Source organism: Callionymus lyra, chromosome 11, assembly GCF_982586985.1.
Source record: "Callionymus lyra chromosome 11, fCalLyr1.hap1.1, whole genome shotgun sequence".
NCBI lineage: Eukaryota > Metazoa > Chordata > Actinopteri > Syngnathiformes > Callionymidae > Callionymus > Callionymus lyra.
The window spans coordinates 4,452,678-4,472,641 of NC_141828.1; the positions used below are offsets into that span (position 1 = coordinate 4,452,678).

A 19,964-nucleotide genomic window follows, 5' to 3' on the forward strand; every position below is an offset into this window, starting at 1 on the left:
ATCACCATTTAGGATCCACTTCACGTTCATGCGTTCCTGAACACGCACCGATTTCCGAGAGCAGAACCTCCGCATTGTGTCGATGTCCAGTCCCCTGATAGACCAGCCCGATGCCCATGACTGCAGCAATCTGCCAAAAAACACAAGAGAAGTTATGGTCATTTTTTTTTAAAGAAACACAAACTTGCGTCAAACCCTTGTGTCAAATTATTCTCACCTGAACATTGTGAGGCACATCCAACTCAGTGGAAGTCGGAGGTAGAAGAGCAGGGATGTGAATGCTCAGCAGGCGGGTGATTGACATGTCCATGGTGCCCAGTCTGGCCGCAGACACACCCAGCAGCAAGCCAATGCTGGTCATCTCGTGATTCTGTCAGTTCAAACGACATGAAAAGCACAGGGAGATGTTTTGTGAGTTCTCATCATAATTTCAAAACACAGTAGACTCCGCCAACACCTGTCACTCCCACATTTGTCGGAACGCATGACTGACAGTTTCGATTAGACACCCGATGGTCGGCTCTTGAATTTAAGACATTTGATTCATAAACAATTCACTTTAGATGTGATGGAACAACTCATTTCTCCAAAATTTCCACATGTCTTTAGTGTTATGTTTAAAGGCTGTTGAGTTTATTTGTTGATGGAAAAGTTTGTTTTTATCGTAAATCAAAAACTTCCACTTGAAATCATACTTTATACGACACAATTGTTTAATAACTTATAAGACAAACCTAAAGAAAGATGTGTGTCTAACCTGGGCTGAACCATGGATCAGTAACGACTAAAAGAAAAGCAGGAAATTAAAGTGAACTCCTTAATTGAGTCGCTCTGTTGAGCAGTAGGTGTTTTTGTTTCTGTTGTTACCCGAGAAGCTTTACAAGTTCTCTGACTAATATGTGACTAAAATCCAATTGACAGTCATTTTAAGAGATGTTTGTGTGTAGGTGTATTTGCATAAGTGTGAAGAAACGATAATGGTTTAAGCAGCGTAACTTTTTAAGCTCGTTTTCCTCCCACGCTTACACTGTGTGGGTTGATGCTGGTCGTTTATGCATTTAAACCTTTCCAGGGTTTCTCTTGAAGCCTTTTGCATCTTTAAAATGAATCAAGCATTTAACAATGAAACCGTGTGATCAATATTAAAAGGCATTTCATTGAAAAGTGCCAAAGAACCAAGAGAAAAGACTATGATGTAGATGAAGTGCCATTGCATTTAAAAAATATCTGTAAACTCGTCTTACAAGAGTACAAGATTTTACTAGCAACTCATATTTTGTGATAAACCTTGGTCTAGAAATAAATAACAGTAATGAACAAACCTTATTGAGGTAGTCGTGAATGTTGAGCGTCGCCAGTTTGGTCAAGTGTCCGTTCAGACCGAGCGCCATCAGGAACCCTGCGTACTCGTTCGCTAGCTCCAGACTTTTTGGCTTATTGTAGGCAATCCATGCAGAGTCCACCTATTTAGGAGTAAATATATCTTCTTCAATATTTATAACATGTTGAAACCGAGAAGACTTGATTTTTCATTAACCAACATAAATGTTTAATCTGTTGTCTGTGTCTGTGTTTGTTATGCAGTCACTTCTTGACCTAACCTGTGAAGCCGGGGCGATCTTCAGTCCGGCCGCAACACCGTTATGAAAGCTGGGCCAGCTGGTCATGTTCGGTGGAACGTCAATGTTCCCACTGTTCAGGTCCACCATGGTGTTCCTGGGTGGAGCACGCCCTGTAATGAAAACACAGCTCAAATACAAAATGATAACGTGACATTTATCACTTAAAATTAAGTTTGATGAGCACATTTTAACCCTTGTGTTGTCTCTGGGTCAAAGGCAAACGACCTCCGACCTCCACTACTGCATATGTATTTATGGAGGCCGGGAGGTCGTTCACCTTGACCCAGAGACAACGCAAGGGATACCACAAACACATTTGCAACAAGGGTTGAAAGTTTGTTAGATTTAAAATTTAAATTTTCAAAATAAAAGATATTAATATTAATCCAGTGGTTAACAAGATCATTATTACCCGTCAGGTTGAGTTTGGGCACAGGTAATGGTTCAGTTGGTACCGGATGATAAGAAAAGAGAGTGAAGAGACCTCTGCCCACAGGAAGTGCCATCGTCCTTTGGCACAGCTGAAGAAGTCTGCAGAAGGAGAATACAAAGAGTTGTTGAAGGGTTAGTTAACGCGTTAGTTAACATTTGTATGTCCAAAACACATATGACCCGTACTTGTTCTCTTTCTCTTCAATGTACTCGTGGTCGGAGACTTCAGGAAGCTGGACGACACTGACTCGAACCGGTCTGGAACTCTGCAGGAGCCTGCGCACCTCCTGGACCCTCAGATCTTGACTCCAGATCAATCCTGTAACCTGGTGACGAGTGAGAAATGAGCTTTAGTAAGCGACCCACGATTTACAATCGAAAAAATACTGCATCAATAAGAAAATGTTATGAATAAATCTCTTAATGACATAAACATCTGGAATATGTGCCTCAAGTAAAAAATAAATCATCTAGGAACCTCTTGGATTATGTCAGACATCCCATCCTCCTCGTCATCTGCCTCAGTAGTTCCCGGGGGCTCCAGCGACAACCCTGAACCAACAGACTGGAAAAACAAAAACAAAAATCTCGACAGTCATCATGTATTTCATGACCAAATGAATCCTTCAGAGTTTGAAGCAAATGTTCCGTCACTATTACAAAGAGGGAATGAATTGTCAACAATGGAGGAAACTACAAGACAACGGTTTCGACGTTCTCAACAACAATCTCAACAATTTATTGATGTGCTAAAGTGCACGACCGCGGAATGACCTCTTACCAGAGAACTGGAGAACCAAATTAAAAGGTGGAAAAGACAAAAAAAAATGGATCCCACGGGAGGTTTAGGCAACACAATAGGAGTTTAATGTATTCACACTCACAGCTCTGCTTCTTGCCAGTGTCATTTTGTGTGCTTGTCTGGTCAGATCCTGCCGTCCAATCAACAAGCAGACCTCCTCAGACCAATCGGAGCAAGGCTGCTCTCGGCAGCGGTAGATGGCCTCTCTGATAGGCAGGGCGACACCAAATGGTGCAGACTCGATGTCCTTCAGGGTGAAGCCTTCAGCAGCAAACAGAAGTAAAGTTAGGTATTGAAATTACAAATAAGCACATGGCTTGAAGAGAAATCGCCAGTTATCAATACTCAATACAAATCATCACTAAACGTATCTAACTTTCTTAAAGGTTTCAATTTAGATAAAATTTTTCTAAGGCCGCTATATTTTCAGATTTTGAGGAATCTTTCTTTTATAAACTGTTTTTTTTACATCATTTAATACTGTGATTACGTTTGATAAGGCTCATACATGGTTACGTATTAATACTTGATACATAACCATTTGTTGTTGAGTACCAAAATACTTATAAACATAAAACAAACAATGTCTCTAAATATTAACCACAACTCTAAAAACAAAATAATTCTTTCTGGACAATCAAGAAATGATGCAACAAAAATAAATATCTCAGATAAATGTGGTCAGAAGAAAACTAGTGCTAGTCATACATCACTATGACAACAAACACATTATGAATCCATTTGTAACAACTAATGTATTTGTTGTAATTACTATGTAGCAAACCTTGACAAAAGTAAAATAAACTCTACCTTCTGAGGTCAGCCAGACAACAAGCTGCTCTGCCAGAGTCTTTATTGAGAATTTTTCATTCAAGCCGTTTTCTCTGAAACAAAATGCGCAAAACATTTAAGTTTAAATCACTTTTATGCATATACTAACTCTGAGATTGTATAATGGTTCTTGTCAAGTGTTGAAGTACCTCCTGTAGTGCTTCTCACTGCCACTTGACTTTTGACCTAAAAGAGAGAGAACAGAAAAAAGATGGTGTTGAGAGGCAGGAGCTCAACGAGGTCAACAGGTTTGTTAATTTGCCAGGTATGTGTATCTTCCTCTCCTGCTTATTGGATTCAAACAGCTCTTGGAAACAAGTGTGTCTCTCGAGTGTAACAGGCTTAATGTGACACAGAAATCGCAGAAAAAAATTGACAAGTGGAGTGAGGCTGACATTTTGTCTATAGCGTGTGGAGGACTGTGGTGATGTGCGAGGACAGCCCTTGTTTGGTTTTGCTGTAGAAAGATGCAGACGCGGGGATAGAAAGAATGGGGGTGGTCCAGACAGCAATTCATTGATCAATCCTGCGACTTGGGACTGTTTAATCACCTGCAGCGACTTCTGTTGTACGTGATGTCATGGCGAAGATGAATGGCAACAACTGACGACTAAATCTACGTCACTTCCCTTTCTTTTTCTGAAGCCAGAGCTTTGGGACTGGGCTCTGACAAAGACTTGAAATCGATAAAAGCTCACGAAAACTAATCCACAATTGTCGATCAACAAGTACGATAAAGTAAGAACGGAGTGTAAGATAATGAAGAGAGACTACAAACCTGCAGAAAGCCTGGTCAGGTGCTTGTTCACATTTGACGAAGTTGCATTTTTATCACCGCTGATGTACAGAGCATAACTCTGGAAAAAAAAAAAAAAAAATTATGTGTATTTATCATTCATATAACATCTAAAAATTGTGGTCTTGTTGGCTTTGTATCATTATCTGATGTTAACCAGAGAATCATTGATTTTTAGATTTAACTTTGTGTCTTTAACTTGTCTCGTCACTATATGCAATAAATCTGAGATATGATCAAAACAATGAATAAGTAAAATGCATCTGAGTTCTCTTCTCCGTTGCAGATCTGTACATACGAGAACAAGGAGCCTGGTTCGTAGACAGATGCCAGGCAGATAAGGAAAAGGTGTGTTTTCTTCCCCTCGAAGGCATCGACTGAGCCAACTGAACACACAAGGAGGCTCCGTTCGCAGGAACGACGGGTGTTGCATTTGGACGATCAGAGCTGAGGACGTAGAGAATAAGAAAACATGATGATGGTTGACTGATCCCAAAGTTTTTACAGACAATTATAATGATCACCAAAACCCAATCTGTGGAAATGTTCTCATCCAGTCGTTGTTACAATTTGTTATTCCGTTTTGTTTTTCTTCCCACTGACCAAAGAGAACATTAAAAATATTGAACAGCTATTTTACTCATTCATAAGTTGTTTGTTGAAACAACATTCATAACCTTTTGTTATAACAAGGTTCTTTAATCTGATGCAAGACTTTTGACCAATATTGTAAAAAAACAGCTTGGGTTTGGTTTTAATGTCTCCAGGGATCTCTTGACATCATTTGAAGAGACACAAACATGTCTCTAGTTCAACACTGCAGAAAACTGACCAGAAACTGTTTCCTTCAACTGAGAAAAATCTCTAAACTTAGGAAAATGTTGTCGGAACATGATCTGGATCTTATAATCCATGCGTTTGTTTCTTCTCGTCTGGACTATTGTAACAGTTTGTTTTCATGACAAGAGGGAGCTGTCTCGCCTGCAGTTGATACAAAACTCTGCAGCCAGAATTCTGAGCCGCTCAAGTAGAAGAACTCACATTTCTCCGGTCCTTAAATCTCTTCACTGGCTTCCAGTTTCTTTCAGGATCAACTTTAAAATTCTGGTTCTTACTTTCAGATCTATTCATTGTCAGGCTCCTCCTTACATCACTGATCTGATCCAGCCTTACACCCCAGCTCGGGCTCTGAGGTCTGTGGATCAGAATCTACTTATGGTTCCACGCACACGGCTCAGGACCAGAGGAGAGAAATCTTTTCAGGCTGTTGCTCCTAAGCTTTGGAACGATCTTCTCTCTCTCTTTGCGCTTGATGGATCTACTGACTCCTTTAAGAAACATCTTAAGACGTTTCTATTTGTTCAGGCTTTTCCTTGATTTTCTGGAACTCCTGTGTTGTTCTCAGTATTATCTTGATCTTTAAAGTATATACTTTTTTGAGTATTGTTTTGATTGTTTAAGCGCTTTGTGACCCTGGTCTGGAAAAGCGCTATATAAATAAATATTACTTACTTACTTACATACTTACAAACGGACTATATAGACATGACATCCTGAGTGAGCTGCGCAACCCAAACATTTTCTGAGGATTGAATAGAGTGACTCGTTCTGAGGCGAATGACAAAATGCAAAAGTCACCATGTCAACATTTGCCAGAAAGGATGCTACGCTTTCATAACCCTCCAGCTGTTCCAGGTAAAAACATTTTAGTTGTATTCGACTGCTAAAACACCAACCACTTAAAATACATTACAGACTTCCGAAATGAAAAAAGGAAAACAGGGTAAAAAAAACATTGTTTATAGATACTTTTTTAATAACATGTTATTTGAGCAAACTGTGCACATATTTATGAAAGAACGCAGAGAACCATTTTCCCCGTTTCCTAAACAGCGTCAGCCCATTTGACCCCATTTATACAACATGTCTGGTCAATTTCCTGGTTGGATAGCCTTATTAGAACATTTAATGGTCTTACCCTGGTCTATGATGCAGCTCTCAGTCAAGCCAGTGATTAATGATGGATAATCTCTCCAGTACATGTCCACATACTGTTCCAAATGTAGATCCCTGCAAACACAACAAGACATAAAGATTGCAGTGGAATAGATGAGGCAGCAGTGCAAGATCATTTTGTTGTGATGAGGGTGGAAAAATGTTCTTGAAAAAGCAACAAAAAAAAAGGCTGATTAAAGTGGTTTAAGACGTTTTTTTTCTTTAAATCCTTAGATAGGTTTTCATTTTAAAAAGCATAAAAACAACACAACTTTTTCACTCAACACACCTATGTTGTGTAGTGTAGACATTTTAAAATTCATTAACAACTTGATTATCAAGATATTTCCATTGTATAACAGAGTCATCATAACCAAAACGTTTGCATGTTTGTTACTCCGCGACGATAATTGATTCCATAATTGTGTTGCAAATTAGTGCACGTATCATTGTGTGTGTGTTTGTGTGAATTTTCTCATTTTAGGAAGGAGCTGGTTGAATTTAAAGTGTGTGTCTCAGAAATGAATAGATGAAAATCGCCTTCATGGATCAAAACAAATGTCTAAATAAAATGTGTTGTTGTTGACAATGAAGATAAGGTCATCTTTGTTGTCAGCGTTCATGTGTTGATATAATGATCTATTTAAGAATGAATTCCCATATAGCATTTGGGAAACATTGATAAAGGTAAATTATGATTAAACATGATAATATTTTAGAAGTGATCTGGAGTTAAATCAAATACATTTTTGAAAGATTGGTCAGACACCGTGGCAGATTATAGTAAGTAAGTAAGTAAGTCATTTTTATTTATATAGTGCTTTTCCAGACCAGGGTCACAAGGCGCTTTTACAATCAAAACAATATTCAATAAAGTATATACTTTAAAGGTCAAGATAAAACTGATAACAATCCACAATCCTGGCAACTAACAATAAGGGCAATAAATCGGCAAGGCGTATCACGATACAGGAGCAATGATACAATATATCGTGAGACTGTAGGAACAAGAAAAAGGATATATGTGTAGTATTGTGGAGTACTTGACTCTGGTGTTGTGATAGTGTAGTAACATGTATATATGTGTAGTATTGTGGAGTACTTGACTCTGGTGTTGTGATAGTGTAGTAACATGTATATATGTGTAGTATTGTGGAGTACTTGACTCTGGTGTTGTGATAGTGTAGTAACAAGTATATATGTGTAGTATTGTCCAGTACTTGACTCTGGTGTTGTGATAGTGTAGTAACAAGTGTATATGTGTAGTATTGTCCAGTACGTGACTCTGGTGTTGTAGTATTTACAGACCACATGACTCTTGACAAAGTCGTAACTTCTTTCATTTGTTTTCAAACCAAAATATGTCCAAACTTCAGCTTTTAAAAACTGCTGGAATCACTGTATCCTCTCGTCCTCAGTCATACGATTTCATGTTGCTCATGTTGCTCAAATGCTGTGAATAGTTGCATGTAAATTGTAAATGGAAATAAAATTAATCTTATCTTATACAGACTTTATTACAATATAAACCATGAAATAACTATGATAAGCATATTATTTTACAGCCCACAAGATGTTTAAGATAAAATGTACATTTTAAATATTGATTCAGTTCCTTGAATATCAATACAGTATCAGGGGAAAATATAGTAAACGTTTATTAATTCTTTCTCACAACCCTAGAAGGCAATAAACTTGCTTTCTAATCACCTTCTCAACATAATATTTGGCTTCTTGGCAGAGGTCTGCACTCTCTGAGTGCTTTAATAGTTACTCTTGTTGTAGCCTATGTGATTGCAAAGAGTACTATAAAACAATACGGTGTAGTTATGTTGTGTTACAAAATGCAATCATCTCCCTTGAAAAGCGCTAGTTAAGTGAAAATGTCATCAGTATTTAGTGTCTATTTACATTTATTCTTAATCAAACCAGGAGGTCTCTGTGTGACATAAGACTAATAAATAAATAAATATATTCCCGTTTACCTTGCAAGCTGCTGCAGCAGGCAGACCAGAGACGAAGCTCTTCCTCGCAGCAGCTCATTCAGCTGGAGCTCCTGGTAGAGCAGGTGAAGAACGTAGAAAAGAGCAGGAATATGTGGGAAGAGAGGGGCTGAAGTGTCCAGCTTCAGGGATGAATGTGGAGGAGGAGGAGACGCCTGGAAACGAGAAGAGAAACTTTGAATGCATCGTTCGTCGATGGTGATCGAGAAAACATGAAATCCTTGAGCTACATCCATGGAGATCGCTTTGGTTAGAGTTCAGGCTTCATCATACGTTCCTTTTGTCTTTGCACTTATTCTTGGAACCAATACTGACAAGCTACAACTTTCTACATTACACCACTGATCTGATCAAGACTTACACCCCAGCTCGGGCTCTGAGGTCTGTGGATCAGAATCTACTGATGGTTCCACGCACACGGTTCAGGACCAGAGGAGAGAAATCCTTCCAGGCTGTTGCTCCTAAGCTTTGGAACCATCTTCTCTCTCTTTGCGCTTGATGGATCTACTGACTCCTTCAAGAAACATCTTAAGACGTTTTCCTTGATTTTCTCGAACTCCTGTTGTGTTATCAGTTTTATCTTGACCTTTAAAGTATAAACTTTATTGAGTATTGTTTTGATTGTTTAAGAACTTTGTGACCCTGGTCTGGAAAAGCGCTATATAAATAACAATTACTTACTTACAAATTGAAATTTGACCAATGTTGGGTCCGACATAATCCACAGCATATTATCTTGAAACATACAAGTAACAATAAATAAAGTATAAGCTAATTATTAAAACGGAAATTTCATAACCAAGTATTATAATTGTTATTCTAAAAGTAATATTTTTTGTTTAAATCGCGACTTTCTCGTGAATTTGCCGACGGTAATACAATCCCTGCTACTGAGCGCAGGAGAAACACCGAGTCTACTCGTCTTGCATGGAGTTCTGAGAGAAACGCATACGGTCGACATCATCTCGGGGTCAGTGGTGTCCGTGATGTTGCTGCAACTCGTGTCCATTGGTTTGTGAAAAGGCAGGGATTCCATTTGGTGGTGGTAGTGAGACGCCAGCAGGTATTCCCAGTCCTGGAACAACATAACAGAAATTTAAAAGGACCTGCTTAATCATACAAACGGTTAAATCAGTCATCGGAACAAAAAAACTTGCTCTTGTTAAATCTGACTCACTTCATTACTGAAGTCTAATGAGCCTTGAGTTAATTGACATCTGACGGATTTTGACAGTGATGTTAAAAAAAAATAAAGGGACAGAATTATGTTCTAGTTAGTTGTAGTTTAGCAAAATTGTATAATTCTTCTTATAGAGAAATATTTAATGTAATGTTTCAAAATACCATTTATTCGCATTTAAATTATTACAAAAGTGACATTTATTAACTTGGTTTTTATAATCATTTGTTCATCTTCACTGAATCAACCTCTATTTGTCTCTATCTGATTTGTTTCACTAAAGCAAATCAGATGAAAAATCGGTTAATAGGTTAAGAAAAATGTACCCCATGTTGTATTAATTAAACTGATTGACTGATTGTTTGTGCTGATTTAACACATCTGTTGCCAAATTATTTCTTCTTGAAGAATGGAATTGAACTAGTACAAGTAATGTTCCTCTAAACCATCAGCATCAACAAACATTAAATGTGAATGTGTTCATTTTCTGCCAACTATTCCTCAGTTAGACTGTAAGAAAAAAATGGTATTTTGGTCATTTAGTTTAAAAGCACTGGCAAGAGTAGTTTAATTTTAAAAGAACATTTGTAGACCTTTGCGAAGTTTTCTCGTAATAGTTGAATATAATTTCTGCAAGCCGTTAAAAACTTTTATTTAAATCTGTTTGTTTTTTTACCTTTAAAACCATTTACCTCAAAAAACCTCAAGTATGTTTTTTTGTATTTATTTTTATTTAACTTTGTATTTTGACGCTTGACTAACCCAGACAATCCAAACATTACAGAAAAAACAACAATAAATCAAAGTTTAAAATAAATAAATATGTTTAATAAACTATTTTCATTTATAATAATGTAAAGATTCGAGTCATTATTAAAAACGTGAGTCTAAACCAAGACTCACCTCGTCAGAGCCTCCGTCAGACGGACGCGCCTTCTTGGCTGCGATGACAGGAGATAAAGGCACTTCAAAGTGCAGCTGAAAAGAAGAGCAGATAAGTTAAGGAAACATAAATCACAGTTGCTCCAAATGGAGAAGAAAATAATCTCACATTCCGTGTCCAAGTCAGACGTTCTGTGTTGTATCCCATAAGCGACATGAAGCAGGTGACAAACAGGTTCCACTCGGCGTGAGCGCTGGTTCCGCCCAGAGCGTGGTAGACATTGTACCACTTCACCAGAACCTGCATGGTTAGAATGTTGGACAACGTTTGTTACATCTCGTGAAAGCAAGATTTTCACGTTTTAACTTATTTTCACATATTCTGTAATGATTGGTTTCAATTTCAAACGTCATGACTTGCACAATCAATTCTTTAAATGGTGTTTAATGGTTTTTTAAAGCAGTTAAACTGCTCTGTGGAGCCAGAAACAAATGGATTTCACTTTATCTGGCGCTGCTGAACTTTCATATACGATGTTTGGGAAGATTATTTTGCATTCCAGACTTCGATTAGTCGTCAAATCGTTAATTTATAATCGTTATTTTACAAGTATATGGGTTTATTTTATAGGAAAAATGACAAATCTTACACCTTACATCGGTTTGGACGGAGTGAAATAAATAAATCGATCACTTTGGTTACAGAAATGATTATTGATTGTTGCTCTCGGGGGAAAAAACTTGAACTTGCAAGAGTATGATCATAAATCCAACCAATAAAATGCTATTTAAAAATCACATGGGTTTTATTTCACTTCTACTGTAGCTTGTTGTGTAGAGAGAGAAGTGTTTAATTAATAATAAAAGATTTACAATTGGAGTTTATTCAAATTAAATTGAAAAACACTCAGCGTACCTTCATTGCCGAATCCTTCGGCAGAATGAAACGAATCGCTTGAAGGCATTTTTTGACTGTTTAGGAGAAAGAAAGAAAACATATCAACAAATATTCACATTACAATGAATATTAACTGCCAACAATGAGTTTAATCAGTTACAGATTTTAGTCAAAACATGAAGAATGTAATTATATTAATAAGACATTAATCATTCCCCTTTTTCAAATCCCCTTCACACAGAAACAGGAAACCTCCGGAAATTGGAAAAACGCGTCTCAACAACGGTAATTAATAGCACTGTGTCCATCAGCACCTCTGACCAATGAGATCCAGCCGAGCTACAGTTTGTTAATTGGACATCCACATTGGGAAAGGTCAGAGAAGAGATAGATGAATGCCATTTAATTAGGGGGTTCACCTTGTCTGCAAGACTAATTACCAACAACATGGGTTAATGACGGAAAGAAAGACCAAAAAAAGTAGAAGAGATTATCTATAAATGCAAGTACAAGTCAATACGTCGTTAAATCAGGTTCGAGTTTGTGAGATAATTCACTAATTAAGAGTTTCCCACATTATTTGTCTCCCGTGTGAATATATACTTTCTTCTACATGAGTCATGCATCCATTTCCACTTTTCATAAGTTCAGAATTATTCATCTGTTCAACCTAAAAATCGACATTTGATGCAGTTACAGGACTTTCAGCAGGTATTTATTTATAGCTACAAAGATGCTGATTGAAGTGTATAGACTCAGGGGGTTATCAGGGGGAGGGGCGTATCATTCATGAATGAGAAGTGTGGTTATTGGGTTTGTGTATAAATGCCTTGGAGAAAACTCTAACATTAACTACAAGAAAAAGTTATTTTTATAATTTATTATTATTTTAAGGTTTTTCAAATTTTTATACTTGACCAAAGTGGTGCGCTCCTCTGAGTAAATGTGTCCAAATAGGAAATTTGTACTCATTCCAAAGAAATTCTTTCTCCTCCAATATTCCATATATTAACGGCAAAGATTGTAGAAATAATATATAATTCATGTTCAGTTCAAAGTGTGTCACCGGTTTGCGTTTCTCTTACCCAACTCTGAAGTAGCGATCTGTGGAACAGTCATCCTCAGCAAAGTGCCACTGCTTAGTTCCTTCAGAAGATACAAACAGTGAAAGTGATTTTACTTTTTTGGGCATTTTTTTCCCGCCTCCAGGAGAACTTATACCATGTTCCAGGTCCAAATGGGTCATGATCGGTGCCTAAATGATCGAGGCAGCTAATTAGAGCTGTCCCCGTAAAGCGAACGGTGCCTGGTGTGGCTGTCATCCCAGAACCAACGGTGACGGGTGACATCAAATTGAAGAAAGACGCCCATCAGGCATTTTTGGCTTGTGGGTCTCTTGAAGCAGCCGATAGGTACCTGCAGGTCAAGGTGCTGCATCTTCCTCAGTTGCTGAGGCAACATTTATATAATTATACCAAATTTGCTCAACAATCTTACTTTCAGATTTGATATAACTTTGAGATTTGAAAAACAATTTATAACAAAATTGGGCTTCCTAAATAGGAAATCAGGCCTATCTTAGTATACAGGGTTGTGTTTCAAAGTTAAAGATTGCTATGAAGCAGAAATTGAGAACCTACTAGTTTAGATGCGAACCTACCAGAGTGACTCTGTTGCACACAGGGTCTTTTAAAGCACGGATGTAGTTCGTAGGCTGCTGGAAAGTATAATCTTCCAAAAAGGAACTTTCGTGTTTCAAGTTGGAACCTCTTTGCTCCAACACAGGAGAAGGCATCGCAGTCTGAGGAGAAGATGTTTGGAGTCAACGTAATAAAGAAGCACAACAAGTACAAGGAATGCAGTCGTTTCAAGAAAGTTATTTTCTGAATATTCCCATTTACAGGTTTAAATGTACTACACCAGGATTAAAGTCATCATCACATGTATCGCTGCAGGAATCATCACGTGATACTTTACATCATTACCTCATCTAATCTATGGAGATGCCTCCTCCCAGCATTAGCAGGAGTGCTAAAGTTCTCCATTGGCGTACTGAGCTGAGTGGGAGGATTGGTCAGGCTGAGGGTGAGACCAGGTACAAACACTTTACTGACCTGCAACAAGAGACGGAAATATCTTAATGACTATAAAACAAAGAAGAAAAGAACTTCCAGATGTGTGTGCGCTCACTCTGGTGACTCCTGTGTAGAGCACCAGACTCCCACAGGCTTCAAGAACCAGCATGGCGTCTATGGTCTGTGGGAATAAAAGATATGAAGATATAGAATTTAATGACTTTTTATATAGAATTATGATGAAATATTATGAATGATGACGGAACAATAGAAATACAATCAAATATTGTATATCAAATAAATATCATAGCACAACAGATGTTACTTGTGTAATAATCGTTTACCTGCAGTGGCTCTGCATCTTTTGCAGGAATAGTTGTGACGGAGACGAAGATAAGTTGAGACGCATTATTGCTCTCCATAAACTTCACACATCTGTGGAAACAATAACATGAATGAAGACTCGAGAGTAAATGCATTTAAACTCGAGTGGCTCCTCGACTCTGTCGCTGCACAAATTGAATAATCGTCATGATGTCATTTTCTCCATAAACCTCGTTAATTGCAGGTAATTACCAAACATATGGCAACTTTGATCCATTTATGCTCGTCAAAGAAAACAATCCTCTCGCTAGAATATATATATAATTATGGTCTAGGGTAGAATTTCTTTACATAACCGCAGGAAAATATTTGGTTATTCATCTAAAGAGGCATTTAAGATTAAATTATTAGAGTAAATCTTTTTACTAAATTATTATTAATTTACTAATTTTTATTAAATTAGAGTTTCTTTTTATTCTTTTCTCTTTATTTCTCTTTATTTCCCTTTGTTCTTGTTCTTATTTTATTTTGATTATTTTTTATGAAAAAATATGCTGAATTTGCTGTGGATAATTTGGAAAAAAACAAATTCCCGAAGGAGAATCTGCTCCTGAGGGATCAATAAAGTTCTACCTGACCTAACCTAAATGAAGAGAGTTATAATCACAAAAGAGGGAAAGAGATCATATATATATTTTTTTTAATGCAACCTGATAAGTAACGCTTCGTAATCACAAACTTAACAAGTCTAGTTTTCCTTTGTCGGTTTGGTCTGGTATTAAGGCTTCATCCAAACCAGTGCCAAACCTTTTCTTTTACCGTTTTTTTGCTTTTTTTATTTGCCAAGAAAAATCAATACAACAGGGTTTGTTTTTTTACATATAAAGAAAGAAAACCACTAAACGCTGGCTTTTGACATTGACTTCCTCTTCCATTCCTTTGAGTTGTACCTGAGTTGTTGGTGAGATTCCACAAGGAAGCAGAGGTAGCGATTTTCACAGAGGTCAGACGTGAGAAACACTTTGGATGCTTGGCTGCTCATTTCCCTGACAAGGCAGATCAACATTCAAAATGATTTCAAATGCTGAAATATAAGCACGAGTGTTGGAAAATACACAATTTTGCTATCTTGCCTATGACCACCAGTCGATGCCGTCTCGCTCCACAGCTGCTCCATGCAAAGGTCGGGTATGATTGGCTCCATTTCCGGCTGCAGCAGAGTCTCGTTGGCGGTGCTGTTTGGGGAGGTCAGAAAGCCGGGGTGTCCCCTGGTGGATGGACTGTTGAAGGACGTGTTAAAACGAGCCACGCCGGACAAGGAGGGAGTTGCCAGGCCTGGAGAGTGAGCGCGGCTGAAAGAGAGTTCAGATAGAATCAGATCGTCACGGATGCAATCAAATCTGTACATTACAAATCTTCATGTAGCATTTATTCATCTATATATATATATATATATATATATATATATAATGGTTAACCTCTAGCAGTCATTTTTGTCCGAAAACTGCCTTATTATAAGAGCTCTTCATCTCATTCCAAGGGAGGTTTGATGGTAAATGTGAGCTCTTTAGATCAAATATTAGGCAAGGTACAGTCTATTATAGGTTGACGAGTTCTTCCACTTTTTTATCCTTTTTTTCTTTTAGCCTTACAAGCTTTTTCAGCTTTTTTTCAGCTTTTATGTGGTTTTGTATCTTATAAAAACTATTATATATACACAACAAAAATGTTTCCTTACAAAATGGAATGCGAGAGGCAAGAAATAAAACAGAGGAATCAAATACAGTATAAAATGATTCCACTATATTAGTATTCTGGAATAACTTGAAAATAATCCGAATAATTCCGATTATGTATATTTACAAAAACTACCGTCATCAAATGTCCTATTACAAACTCACCTGAGGGCAGCCATATTGGATATACTTGGGGAATGAACACGCGAGTGCAAGCTGGGTGAAGATGTGATGTTCCTGGCTGGGTGGTTGTGCAGAGAGCTGAAGTGCATGGGAGAGCTGCGACGAAAGAAGAAGGAACGTCAGACCAACTAACGGAAGCTTTGTCGGTTCAGCACGAGTCTCACCCTGATCCAGCGCTCGGGCCGTTTCCTGACAACCGACCACCGCCGGGGGAGTCGAGGCGCAGGATGTTACGCAGGTGCGACGTCAAAACTCCCGACGCCATCAGACTCAAGGTGGAGCTCGCAGGATCCGTTGGACATCGCAGCACCGTGGATCGCTCCTGGCATAAGAGAAGACCATTATAAAGACACTTTAAGAGGAAGTTGTTTTTTTTTAGTGACTTACTTCATGCGTGACTTTGCGCAGGGTCCAGACGGAGTGTGTTCCTTGTACAGTATCATAGGATATGATGATAGAAGGTTCTGAGCAGCTGAACACAATCCTCATTGTGGAGTCAGACACATAGTCCACACGAGATCCATCAATCTGACCTGAGATATAAAACAAATACAAATGCAGCAACAAATAGTAAGTAAGTAAGTAAGTAAGTAATATTTATTTATATAGCGCTTTTCCAGACCAGGGTCACAAAGCGCTTAAACAATCAAAACAATATTCAAAAAAGTACATACTTTAAAGATCAAGATAATACTGAGAACAACACAGGAGTTCCAGAAAATCAAGGAAAAGCCTGAACAAATAAGTATATATAAAAAAATACAGAGAGGCAGAGTGAAAATAAAAGCTAATTTTTATTATAATTATTGTTGTTGTTGTTGTTTTGTTCACTGAACAGAAATTCAAATATATGAGCCATTTGTCCAACATGAGTTTATGTGGTAAGTTAAGTTAACAGTTTCTTTGTTTGAAGTAGAGCTTTCCCACAATTGTTCTTTTAATTTAGTTTATTAAGCGGCAGCGGCTAAACTCCAAGTACCTGCTGATCTCTCACAACGAGTTTTATATTTAGAAAGTATTGATTTGGCATTCGCATTGTGCTAATCTTCATCTTATCTCCAGCACGTAAGGTGAGAAATAGAAGGAAAGCACGTCACCTGTTGGTTTGTACACGACTGGAGCGATCTCATCTATGGGATGTAACATGCTGAACACTGTGGGCAATGATTCGCTGTAAAGAGATATTTAGTCGTGAATTAGTTTTTGTATTTTTTATTTTGGTTTTCTGTTTTGGTGCCTACCCTGGTGGACAGTGTTGAGCATCAGCTGCGGTTGTTTTTCGCTCCAACAAAAGTCCAAACTTGGTGGCCCAGACATTTAAGACCTGGAAGGAATAGGCAGCAAAGGTTTGGTTACAACAGCAGAACCACATGACTATAAATGAAAGTCATGTAAAAGTAGGAAAATAGTTTGTTTACTTACTTGGAAAGGCAGTGGGGAGATAAAATCTTTCCCCGCAATTGTGTGAACATTGATGCAACAGCATTGGACGATACAAACGGTGTGTTCCACCTCATCATCTGTTGAGAATCGATCTGATGTTCAGGTCGGACGAGCAAAGATTCATTTAATAATTTAAAATCATATCTTTAAAATCATACCTGCTCTCTTATTGTCTGAAACAGCAAAGTCACACCATAAGGCCTGCAAATACAGAACCACAAGAAGAGGAATTATTTTATTTAAAATTAAAGAAAACCATGTTTTTTGCAGAAATATTGGTACGGCAAAACTGTACTTATGGATATATGGGAATTTAAAAAAATATATATATTATAAAACACATAGTTATGTCACTTCTCAAGGGGTCATTGTATTAAAAATAGATCATTTGTTGATTGATATTATCATTCATTTAACTTTAAATGTAAACATAAAAAATGTATTTTTATGTGAAAATTACAAGGGAATTGATATTGTATACATTTTCTTCTTACAGATAGGCATTTTCATTAATTAACAAAGCAATCATTCATGAATTTCAGAGAGGAATAGAATTCTGTGACTGACCTGCTGGACCGGACTGTCCACTGTAAAAGCCTTGTATACATTGGAGGCGTGAGTTCGGCTGCCGTGACTCCACACGACCATGTTTCCTGCTGTATAGAGCTCTTCCTCAAACTCCACATCCTCCTCCCCTGCTCCGACATGACCCTTCCTCAGTTGCCAGGACTCCTGTCGATGAGAACCAGGATAAAAGTGGATTCAAACAACTAATATAGTTGATCGTTTTCCTACAAAGAGAATGTTTTATTTATGTTTTCTATGTAAGTAGCTTCCCTGATATTTGTATTTATTATTTATTTTTCTTTCCATCCTCTACTCACCTTGTCTCTCTCTTGCAGGCTGACCTCTTGCAAAGACCCCACGAGGCCGGCAGCACCGTCCGAAGACCAGAGTTCAGAGGCCGGCTGGAGCTCTCTGAGCTGCAGGTTGAAGGCGTTGGGATGGTTCCTGCAATGCTCGCGGCCAAACGGGACAAACGACTGCAACTCCCCTGCGGCAATCATCGTGGCTCTGTCTTCATACACGACGTCCGACATGAGTCCCAGTTATCAGCATTATTTCTAGAGGTTAAAGGAAAGATATTGAAGAACATGTTGTTTTTTTTTAACATAAACATGAAAAAACTGATGACTAGTACATTTCTAAACGGCTTCAGCCCGCACCTCTACGACTCAACTAATTCCTCACCAATGTGAATAAACGTGCTCATTGGTCTTAACTTCATTCTTCCCCAGTCAACGACAATAAACCAGTAGGAAAAAAATGAATATTGTAAGTTAAGGTTGGAAATATATATTTGACGAAATTTTGAAAATGGAGAATTCTACTTTTTAAGGTGCATTATTGCTTATTCTCTTACAACTTTTAAGAAAATTAATACGTCTCTTTTATTTTCAAGTAATATTTAGACAATATTTTTTATTTTTCACAATTTTTCAGCTCAATAACAAAAGGAAGAGCTCCTTCTCCTGGTAAAGAAACTCTAAATCATCTAGAAATCCAAATAGGAATTGCATTCCCTGTTCTAGAGCCATACTTTTATTCTCTGAGGAAATATATAGGGTTTTTTTGCTTCCTTTTTTTCTTTTTTATTACTTTTTTTCCTGTTATTGCACTAGTCCAGGTCTCTATTGTCTCATTGATCAGGACACAAGATTATTTTTTACATAGATGCACCTTAACTGTGCAAGGTAGTGAAAGAAAAAGTTGTCAAATTATAGATAGATAGATGAAACTTTATTGATACCTCTGGAGGTCTCCTTCGGGAAATTGTTTATATTAATATGCTTTTATTGTTGTGACGCGATTAAACAAATAAACCACCAAAACAATAATAATGACAAACATAATAATGACAACAGTAGTAATAGTAGTTACAACTTTTATATTGACCACAAAATGAATAATCCGATTAAAAAAACTAAGACTAATAATAATATCACTAAAAGCATTTTATTCTTTCACAAAAAAAACGATATGTTGTGCTTATAACACTGACAATTAAAGTTTCTGATTCTGATAAATATGTTTGAAAACACTATAAGAAACAACAATGATGTAAATGAAAAGCTACTTTTGAATAAGAGGAAGATTTAGTACAAGTTTTAGAAAGGCTGCCATATGCTTTTAAAAAGGAATGTCTTTGTATGATTGTACGAAAATCACAGCTGTCAACTGACGATTGAACTGGGGATTTAAAAAATAAAATCAGATGCATTGATTCATTATTTCACGTCAATAGTAAGTAAGAAGTCAAAGATGTTTGTCAACAAACCCAGAGATGTCAACATGTCGCTTCACAATACAACCTGACAACTGGCAGCTACACACTGACTATTTTCAACAGTAGAAACACACATGTGTACACACACTGCACTAGTAAATAATACTAAACTACCTTCTTAACTTAGTGTCAAAGATCCAAACTAGCAGCTGGAGCGCTAGTTAGCCTGTTAGCTGGAGTTAGCAGCAGGTGTTAGCAAACACACTCACCTGATAGTAAGGAATGGTCTGGCTCGTGTCGCGGAGTCCTTGTGGGTCACCAGGCTCAGTGGGTCGGTTGTTAAAACTTCCACGTTTGTGAAAACCGTCGCTTTTAGGGAACTTGGCATCAACGCTGTTTCAAATGACCGCGGACACAGTCGCTGGGACGAACCTCCGGTTCCGGCGCAGGTCAGCCAATCAGCGCCGACCCACGT

The 19,964-nt window shown here is 37.7% G+C and overlaps 1 protein-coding gene across 1 annotated transcript in view; it reads right to left on the reverse strand.

Annotated features, from left to right (window-relative positions):
* The window catches only part of anapc1 (anaphase promoting complex subunit 1), a 38,334-nt gene extending 18,430 nt beyond the window's left edge, over positions 1 to 19,904 (reverse strand). The window contains exons 1-35 of the mRNA XM_087803311.1: positions 19,759 to 19,904; positions 18,087 to 18,326; positions 17,770 to 17,934; positions 17,361 to 17,403; positions 17,182 to 17,279; positions 17,001 to 17,083; positions 16,857 to 16,930; positions 16,147 to 16,292; positions 15,924 to 16,081; positions 15,742 to 15,855; positions 14,974 to 15,192; positions 14,791 to 14,886; positions 13,861 to 13,951; positions 13,632 to 13,697; positions 13,427 to 13,555; positions 13,102 to 13,242; positions 12,527 to 12,587; positions 11,460 to 11,515; positions 10,713 to 10,844; positions 10,565 to 10,639; positions 9,434 to 9,556; positions 8,464 to 8,636; positions 6,462 to 6,553; positions 4,782 to 4,930; positions 4,466 to 4,544; positions 3,837 to 3,873; positions 3,667 to 3,740; positions 2,939 to 3,117; positions 2,533 to 2,619; positions 2,241 to 2,380; positions 2,035 to 2,153; positions 1,602 to 1,732; positions 1,323 to 1,463; positions 218 to 370; positions 49 to 130 (exon numbers count right to left, since the gene is read on the reverse strand). Of these exons, the coding sequence (XP_087659437.1) occupies positions 49 to 130; positions 218 to 370; positions 1,323 to 1,463; positions 1,602 to 1,732; positions 2,035 to 2,153; positions 2,241 to 2,380; positions 2,533 to 2,619; positions 2,939 to 3,117; positions 3,667 to 3,740; positions 3,837 to 3,873; positions 4,466 to 4,544; positions 4,782 to 4,930; positions 6,462 to 6,553; positions 8,464 to 8,636; positions 9,434 to 9,556; positions 10,565 to 10,639; positions 10,713 to 10,844; positions 11,460 to 11,515; positions 12,527 to 12,587; positions 13,102 to 13,242; positions 13,427 to 13,555; positions 13,632 to 13,697; positions 13,861 to 13,951; positions 14,791 to 14,886; positions 14,974 to 15,192; positions 15,742 to 15,855; positions 15,924 to 16,081; positions 16,147 to 16,292; positions 16,857 to 16,930; positions 17,001 to 17,083; positions 17,182 to 17,279; positions 17,361 to 17,403; positions 17,770 to 17,934; positions 18,087 to 18,302 (3,922 nt within the window). The 5' untranslated portion in view covers positions 18,303 to 18,326; positions 19,759 to 19,904. The remainder of the gene's footprint in view (positions 1 to 48; positions 131 to 217; positions 371 to 1,322; positions 1,464 to 1,601; positions 1,733 to 2,034; positions 2,154 to 2,240; positions 2,381 to 2,532; positions 2,620 to 2,938; positions 3,118 to 3,666; positions 3,741 to 3,836; positions 3,874 to 4,465; positions 4,545 to 4,781; positions 4,931 to 6,461; positions 6,554 to 8,463; positions 8,637 to 9,433; positions 9,557 to 10,564; positions 10,640 to 10,712; positions 10,845 to 11,459; positions 11,516 to 12,526; positions 12,588 to 13,101; positions 13,243 to 13,426; positions 13,556 to 13,631; positions 13,698 to 13,860; positions 13,952 to 14,790; positions 14,887 to 14,973; positions 15,193 to 15,741; positions 15,856 to 15,923; positions 16,082 to 16,146; positions 16,293 to 16,856; positions 16,931 to 17,000; positions 17,084 to 17,181; positions 17,280 to 17,360; positions 17,404 to 17,769; positions 17,935 to 18,086; positions 18,327 to 19,758) is intronic.
* Positions 19,905 to 19,964: the final 60 nt, after the last annotated feature.